The 8,934-nt window shown below is 42.0% G+C and overlaps 1 protein-coding gene and 1 long non-coding RNA gene across 2 annotated transcripts in view; one reads left to right on the plus strand and one right to left on the minus strand.

Moving 5' to 3' along the window:
• The window catches only part of LOC131344930 (uncharacterized), a 6,469-nt gene extending 3,655 nt beyond the window's left edge, over positions 1 to 2,814 (plus strand). Inside the window, exon 3 of the long non-coding RNA XR_009203416.1 lies at positions 2,676 to 2,814. This is a non-coding gene — a long non-coding RNA (uncharacterized LOC131344930). The remainder of the gene's footprint in view (positions 1 to 2,675) is intronic.
• Positions 1,820 to 8,934, minus strand: part of rsad1 (radical S-adenosyl methionine domain containing 1) — a 7,713-nt gene continuing 598 nt past the window's right edge. The window contains exons 2-9 of the mRNA XM_058377489.1: positions 8,178 to 8,311; positions 7,609 to 7,813; positions 5,235 to 5,600; positions 5,063 to 5,126; positions 4,216 to 4,363; positions 4,057 to 4,111; positions 3,172 to 3,275; positions 1,820 to 2,864 (exon numbers count right to left, since the gene is read on the minus strand). Of these exons, the coding sequence (XP_058233472.1) occupies positions 2,738 to 2,864; positions 3,172 to 3,275; positions 4,057 to 4,111; positions 4,216 to 4,363; positions 5,063 to 5,126; positions 5,235 to 5,600; positions 7,609 to 7,813; positions 8,178 to 8,311 (1,203 nt within the window). The 3' untranslated portion in view covers positions 1,820 to 2,737. The remainder of the gene's footprint in view (positions 2,865 to 3,171; positions 3,276 to 4,056; positions 4,112 to 4,215; positions 4,364 to 5,062; positions 5,127 to 5,234; positions 5,601 to 7,608; positions 7,814 to 8,177; positions 8,312 to 8,934) is intronic.

Genomic DNA, 8,934 nt, shown 5'->3' on the forward strand with positions numbered 1-8,934 from the left:
TTGATGACATTCCAGAGGTTTTCAGTAGGGTTCAAATCTGGAGATTGGGCTGGTCATGACAGGGTCTTGATCTGGTGATCCTCCATCCAGACTTTGATTGCTCTGGCTGTATGGCATGGCGCATTGTCCTGTTGGAAAATCCAATCCTCTGAGTTGGGGAACATTGTCTTAGCAGATGGAAGCAAATGTTCTTCTAGAACAACCCTGTACTTGGCTTGATTCATGCGCCCTTCACAAAGACAAATCTGTCCAATTCCAGCCTTGCTGAAGCACCCACAGATCATCACTGACCCTCCTCCATATTTTACAGTTGGTGCAAGACACTGTGGGTTATAGGCCTCTCCAGGTCTCCGTCTAACCATAACATGACGGGTGTCAGGCAAAGCTGAAAATTGGACTCATCAGAAAAGATTACCTTACTCCAGTCCGCTACAGTCCAATTCCGGTGGTCTTTTGCAAACTTTAGCCTGGCTCTTCTTTGCTTTTCCCTGATGAAGGGCGTTTGTTCTGGCTTTGTATGACTTCAGCCCTGCGTGTAGAAGCCTGTTTCCAACCATTCTTGCCATGCACTTCACCCCAGTCTCAGTTTGCCACTGTTGTTGAAGGTCATTTGAGGTCAGCCTACTGTTCTTGATTGACATTCAAATAAATTTGCGGTCATCTCGCTTGTTACTGACCTGTTTTTGGCCTCTTCCAGGCTGTAGCTTTGTTGTTCCTAGTGTCTGTTGCTTGATCTTGTTTTTGTGAACTGCCATCTTTACGAGTAAATTTCAGTGGTCTCTTATTTTTTCCCAGAGCTGTATATACACTGACCAAGCATAACATTATGACCACCTGCCTTATATTGTGTTGGTCCCCCTTTTGCTGCCAAAACAGCCCTGACCCGTCGAGGCATGGACTCCACTAGATCCCTGAAGGTGTGCTGTGATATCTAGCACCAAGATGTTAACAGCATTTCATTTAAGCGTAAATAATTATCTAAGTTGCAAGATGAGGCCTCCATGAATCGGACTTGTTTGTCCAGCACATCCCACAGATCTGGGGAATTTGGAGGGAAAACCTCAAACTTGTTGTAGTGCTCATCAAACCATTCCTGAACCATTTTTGCTTATCCTGCTGAAAGAGGCCATAGCCATCAGGGAATACCGTTACCATGAAAGGGTGTACATGGTCTGCAACAATGCTTAGGTAGGTGGGACGTGTCAAAGTAACATCCACATGGATGGCAGAACCCAAGGTTTGCCAGCAGAACATTGCCCAAAGCATGACACTGCCTCCATCGGCTTGCCTCTCATTGCTTCTCATAGTGCATCCTGGTGCCATGTGTTCCCCAGATAAGTGACGCCCAAGCACCCGGCCAGCCATGTGATGTAAAAAAAAAAAAGTGATTAATCAGACCAGGCCACCTTCTTCAGTTGCTCCGTGGTCCAGTTCTGATGCTCACATGCCCATTGTTGCCGCTTTTGGCGGTGCACAGGTGTCAGCATGGGCACCATGACTGGTCTGTAGCTATGCAGCTCCATACGTAACAAACTGTGATGCACTGTATATTCTGACACCCTTCTATCAGAACCAGCATTAACTTTTTCTGCAATTTGAGCAACAGTAGCTCATCTGTTAGATTGGACCACACTCCCCACATGCATCAGTGAGCTTTGGCTATAAACCTAATATACGATCCCCATTAAATACTGGATTCTGACTGACAGAAATAAAGCGAGGCTACTGAGTGAAAGACTGTTTCCTGGACATTCCTCAGTGTTAAACAGAAATGTAATCAGAATCAGCACTATGTTTTGTACTATAAATTTTAATCGTCTGCAAATTCTCAAGCACCTGTAACACACTTTATTACAAATTAATTCCTTATTTGTCACATACACAACCATACACAGTATGAAGCGTCGTAAAAGTTTTATTGACTGCCTGCGTCATAAAATAGAGAATAGAAGAATAGAATTATAATAAAAATAGAATTTACTATACAGGTGGGAAAGGGAAGAAAGTGTATGGAAAAATAAAAAAATATGCATATACGAATATGTTAATTATTTTCTTACAACATGACACTTGAAGACAGTGAAAACACTCACTGTGTGTGAATATTTCTCAGTATATGTAATATATTAGACCACAATGTTAATTACATCACAGATTAAACATCATGTGACATCACCCAACCCAGAGGCTTTCATTTATTAGAAAAAAATAAATAAACAACAACAGAACAACAACAACAATAATAATAATAAAGACAGCTACACAGCTACTGTTGTGTAAAAATTTACATAGCTGCTTTTCACAGTCTTTAGAAAACATGTTATTAAATAAAAATGATAGAAAAAAGAAAGTTATGGGTTAAACCAGTTATGGGATGGAATCCGTTTTGTTTTGTTAAAGCAGAAATGAATGATATTTAATTATTGAGTACAAAGAACCACTGTCAGGTTGACCCCCAAATCGGCACTGGACTACATTACCCATCAGCCCCAGGATGTCACATGACCTGTTCATGTAAAAGTCTGCACTTGCCTCTGCACCTCCCAGAAGACTACTTAATAGTGTTGTGTTTGTTATCCTGATGAACTCCTGAGGGAATTAAATAAACCATTTACAGTGGCATAATGACATAATAATTACAGTCTTGATGTAAAGCTTCGGCATCTTCATTTCAGGATCAACCAGTGGAGGAAGGAGAATCTGGTCGTTTCTTTCAGGTAGTCTGGCTGCACAGAATTTATGGATTCTCACTCCTCTCTCTGTCCATCTGCATGTCTGTGTGGAAGAATGTGTCCAACTCCAGCAGCAAAACAGGTAAGATACTGTCCAATAACGCTAAACCCTCCCAGGAACAGCGCAGTCCCCTGGAGACACAACCCGAGAATCAGAGTTAATCTCACACACACAGATCTGGACAAACCCTGGGACTGGCACGGTACAAACTACACTGAAGAAATCTTAAAATTCGTTGTTTCATTAACAATGGAAACACTGATTTCATTTCTTAGGACTAAAAATCACATTAAACAATACTATCTTCTCCTTATAGGAATTCCTGCAGAACCTGAAATTTGTCATTGGTATATTTCACAACTTGGCTACGTCACAACACAGCAGAAAGACGCTACACTGCTACATGATTACTACATTTAATAGTGAACTTTCAGTCACCTGTCGTCGAGGATGAGGATACCTCTCTGCTGAAGCTCCTGAATGTCTGCTGAGGCACCGAGAACCTGGTGTAGATCCGCTTCAGGGCTGAACGCTGCCCAGTGCTGTTCCAACAAAACCACAATGTTAACACGTGGGTTAGATTCTGCCAACTCCTCCATTATAACATGTCCAGGGCACGATAAAAAGTTAAGCCCTCGGCACCTGCTTGCTATATCAGCTACTATTGGGGTGAGATGTTACAGGAACAGCACAAAGTTGATTTGTTTTCTCTATCAGCATCAAGTGATTTATTCTTCTCACAAAACTGTCAATAAATCAAATCTGCCAAAAATTACATTTGTTTTATTTATTAAAGAATGAGATCACTTCATTTATAGACAAACAGAAAATCCAAATTAAGTTCCAAATCCAAATGTTAAAATCCTGCTTGCAGCTACACATGATCAATGCCATGTTAGATGTCATTTAGGAAAAAATCTGCAGTTATGCTGCTTCTAAATAAAAAATGTTTAAAGGCCAGGCTTTTTGTTGGCAGACACAGGTTTTAAAAATCCTAACATTTTTCATTCTGATATTCTCCTATTCTAACATGCTTGTGTGCGAGTGTCTGTGTGTGTCATTCTGCCCATCAGCTGTAATTATTTCTCTCTCTCTCTCTCTCCCTCTCTCTCTCTTTCTTTCATTCATTCATTCTGCCTCTTTTTCTTTTTATCTTTGTCTTTCTTGTCAGTGACTGTGTGATATCCAGTGTGTGGGGCATGATGATATTTAGAGATTCCAAAACAGAAAAATGTAATAAAAATAAATAAATAATTCAATTAATAATTCAGAGGTAAAATTAAACACCAGGTTAAAAAAAGTTTTCTACAAATATTGTCAGACCTGGTGGGAAATTCCATCAGTCAGTCGGAGTCCCATAACCAGCACCTCCTCCAACCTGCAACACAACACAACACAACACAACACAAAAGAGGTTAACGTCCTACACGTGGCATGTGTTCAGTGTGTGTATGTGATGAGTTATGAATGGACGGAGTTTACAGGCCCAACTGGCTGAGCTGAATGCGTCTGCGTGTGGCGTGTCCGTGCTGCTGAACTTCTCTCATCCAGTAGTCCGGCTCTAACGTCTGAGTGCGCGCCTCCCGATGAGCCACGCCCAGCGCTCGGGGAACGAAGCGGCCATGAGCTCCTGACACACAAAAGATTACATCAAACTAAACTTGTTCTTCCTCCCAGTTCAGTAGCAGCCACAAGCTCCTCCCACATGAAACTATATCAGCTCCGGTACAGACACACAGCAGCTCAGAAGCCTGGAGCAGAGCTCTAACTGCCCACTGAGGCACAGATCCTCAGGACTGCTAGTAATTAGCCTTGAGGTGGCTTGAGGTCATTTTCACCCAGAGACAACACAGCCAGGTATCATCCTTTTAGACACTTAGTGGACCAAATGGGCGTATGAGTGGAACCAAAAATAATGGTTAAATTAACAAGTCATCACTTGAGAAAAACTGTCTCTATGCATGTGTGATGTCTGTCTGTCTGTCTATGTCTACCCTTGTATGACCTTAGGTTGGACATAAGGACATACAATGTCCTTATTGTAGGTCTGTTTTGCTTTTCTCTTTTTCTTTCCCTTTCCTTCTTTCTTTCCACCTTCCTTCCTTTTCTCTTTATTTTCTCCCATACTTTCCTTCCTTCTGTTCCTTCCTTTTCTTTTCTCTTTTTCCCTTTCTTCCTTTTCTCTTTCTTTCCTTTCTTTTCTCTTTCTTCCTTTTCTCCCTTCCTTTGTATCCAAGCAGTTTATTAGATACTTTTTTTAAATGACTAATCAGTCATTTAAAAAATCTTCATGTTAGAAATAGACTTAGATGAATAGATGAAGACTTACCAGGTCCAACTCCTATATATGGCTGTGCTCTCCAGTAGCCTAGGTTGTGTGTGCTTACAGCATTCTGTAAACCACACACACACACACACACACAAACACACACACACACACAAGCCTTCAGCCTCAGTGTCTTATAAACTCAAATTTCAGCACGTGACTTTGATGACCTTACCTGTCTGGCAAAGTTAGACACTTCATACTGCAGGAATCCGGCCTGCTCCAGAATTTTTCGGGCGGATCGGTACATGGAGGCAGTGACATCATCACTAGGCATGCTGACTTCTCCCTGCTGTACCTGCTTGTACAGGTGAGTTCCTCTCTCCAGGGTCAGCTGGTACAGAGACACGTGATCATCACAAACACGCAGAACCTCCTCCAGCTCGCTCTCCCATGATGCCACGCTCTGGCCCGGAATTCCGAACATGACGTCAACCGACACGCGGCCGGGGCAGAGGGTCCGAGCCTCCTCCAGCGTCTGCAGAGCCTGCTGTGGGTCATGATCTCTCCCAAGAACCCTGAGACTGGCCTCGTTCAGAGCCTGAGAAGAAACACGACCAGGACCAGAACAAACACAGTGACGCACTCAGAGTTTGTGAATTTCTATCACTTTCTTGTTAAAAACATTCTGCTCCCTTCATGGGCTTTTCTAAAGAGTCTGTCGAAAAACAACAGCAGCCAAGGGCTTTTAGATGTTTGTAAAAATGTTTGTTGAGATTCTAAACAGGCGGTGGTAGCTCAAGTTGTTCAGACTCTGGGTCACTGACCGGAAGAGCAGGGTTCAAGCCCCAGAACCGCCAAGCTGCCACCATTGGGCCTTGGAGCAAGGCCCCCCAACCAACCCTGCTCTAGGGGCACTGCATCATGGCTGATCCTGCACTCTGACCCCAACCCCATGGATGAGAATTCCACTGTGCAGTAATGTATAAGTGACAAATAAAGACTATTAAAAAGATGCTAAAGATTTTGAAGGATCATTAGAAAACCTTGAGAACCTCTTTAGTGTCTTTAGAACTAATCTAAGTGATTTACCATTTATCATTATATACATTAATATTATATATATATATATATATATATATATACACATAGTGAGGGAAAAAATTATTTGATCCCCTGCTGATTTTGTATGTTTGCCCACAGAAGAAATGATCAGTCTGTAATTTTAATGGTAGGTTTATCTGAACAGTGAGAGACAGAATAACAACAAAAAATCCAGAAAAACACATTTCAAAAAAGTTGTTGGCAATCACAGACGTCAGACATTTCTTGTAGTTGGCCACCAGGTTTGCACACATCTCACATCTCAAGGAATTTGGGCCCACTCCTCTTTGCAGATCCTCTCCAAGTCATTAAGGTTTTGTGGCTGACCCTTCAGCTCCCTCCACAGATTTTCTATGGGATTAAGGTTTGGAGACTGGCTAGGCCACTACAGGACCTTAATGTGCTTCTTTTTGAACCACTCCTTTGTTGCCTTGGCCGTGTGTTTTGGGTCATTGTCAGGATGGAATATCCATCCACGACCCATTTTCAATGCCCTGGCTGAGGGAAGGAGGTTCTCATCCAAGATTTAACGGTACATGGCTCCGTCCATCATCCCTTTGATGCGGTGCGGTTGTCCTGTCCCCTGGGGATGGTGTACTTGGGGTCATAGGCAGCATTCCTCCTCCTCCAAACACGGCGAGTTGAGTTGATGCCAAAGAGCTGGATTTTGGTCTCATTTGACCACAACACTTTCACCCAGTTCTCCTCTGAATCATTGAGATGTTCACTGGCAAACTTCAGATGGTCCTGTACATGTGCTTTCTTTAGCAGGGGGACCTTGCGGGCGCTACTGGATTTCAGTCTTTAACAGCGTAGTGTTACCAATTGTTTTCTTGGTGACTATGGTCCCAGCTGCCTTGAGATCATTGACAAAATCCTCCAGTGTAATTCTTTCATACAGTTAAGGAGCTGAGATTAAGAGCACTCCCCGAGAGTGCTCCTACTGTAATCTCAGCTCCTTACCTGTATAAAAGACACCTGGGAGCCAGAAATCTCTCTCATTGATAGGGGATCAAATACTTATTTCACTCATTAAAATGCAAATCAATGCATAACTTTTCTGAAATGCGTTTTTCTGGATTTTTTTGTTGTTATTCTGCCTCTCACTGTTAAAATAAACCTACCATTAAAATTACAGACTGATCATTTCTTTGTCAGTGGGCAAACGTACAAAATCAGCAGGGGATCAAATCATTTTTTCCCTCACTGTATGAATTAAAAGCTCTAGATCATTAACACATTAAAAATATTCTTTAGAATCTCTGTAGAATGGTAATATTTCAAGAGCTTGCATTTCTTTAGAACCTCTAGAACACAAAGAATCTGCATCTTTAGAGCTGCGTCTTTAGACTGGCTTTAGAACATCTAAAAACTTTACAACACTTTACATCATCTTGGTCTAAGAGCTTTATATTCTTTAGAACTTTAGTACATTTAGAACTACAACAATAACATGACTGTTGTATATATATGTGTGTGTGTGTGTGTGTGTGTGTGTGTGTTACCTGCACCCCAACAGAAAAGCGATTGACTCCGGCAGACAGGAAGTCTGGGAGCGCGGTTCTTCCTGCAGGCGCAGGGTTCACCTCCAGCGTCACCTCGGCGTGTTCACAGAGTCGTGCGTGTGCAGAGACAGTCTCCAGCACAGCAGCTACAGTGGAGGCTCTGGCCAGACTGGGAGTTCCTCCACCGAAAAACACAGAACTGATCCTAACACACACACACACAAACACAAACACACACACAAACACACACACAAACACCAATCAGAATTAGCACATTTAACATACATGTCATGGCCTTCACATCAGATCTGGAGATATTCTTCTACAGTTTGTTTCTATTGTAAACGACAAATTAAATCTGTTTCTCTTTTGTATGATGGAAAGAACATTCCTGCAGTTTAACAGCTTGCTTTATCCGTCCTCTTCTGAATGAAACCAGACAGAGGGATTTAAAATCCATACAGTATAGAAGTGCAGTGGAGGAAAGACCATCAGTACAGAGTGTGTTGTGTGTGTGCGTGTGTATGTATGTGTGTGTTTTGTGTGTGTGTGTGTGTATGAGCACTTACTGAGAAACACGACTGAGCTGCAGAAGTGTCCGTGTCTCCTGCTGAAGACACTCGGTCATAACCTCGTTGTCCACTGAGCGAGGGATGTACTTGTTAAAGTTACAGTAAGAACATCGCTTCAAACAGAACGGCCACTTTCAGAGAGAGAGAGAGAGAGAGAGAGAGAGAGAGAGAGAGAGAGAAGAAGAAAATAATCATCAGCATGCTGGTGTGATGAGGTGGAGTTTCTGCTGCCACCAACACCTGGATTAATTTCCTATAACAGCAGTGTTTTATTTCTCTTAAACCACAGAAATCTAACAACAATTAGATAATTTTTTCAATTACAAAATGACCTTCTGTATTTTGTCTATTTATAGTTACACTGAATGTTATGGAACGTCCATGAGACAGTTTAGTTTCTGACACTGGAGACTCCTTCCTGAACTGTTAAATAAACATTTCTTTAGAGAAAAATTATATTTAAAGTGTCTGTCAGACACGTCCCTGTGAATGAGGTGTTGTTACTATAGAAACACAGATTTAGAGCACTGATATAAAGCTGTGATGTGTTGTGCAGCTGCACTACTGTCTGAGCCGCTGTTATAGGAACACCTTCTAACCAATCAGGATAGAGAATTCTACAGCAACATAATTTTTGATCAATCAGGATAGACAATTCTACAGCAACGTGGTTCTGACCAATCAGGATAGAGAATTCTACAGCAGTTCTGACCAATAAGGATAAAGAATTCTACAGCAACGTGGTTCTGACCAA

This window comes from Hemibagrus wyckioides, linkage group LG24, assembly GCF_019097595.1.
Source record: "Hemibagrus wyckioides isolate EC202008001 linkage group LG24, SWU_Hwy_1.0, whole genome shotgun sequence".
NCBI classification, from domain to species: domain Eukaryota; kingdom Metazoa; phylum Chordata; class Actinopteri; order Siluriformes; family Bagridae; genus Hemibagrus; species Hemibagrus wyckioides.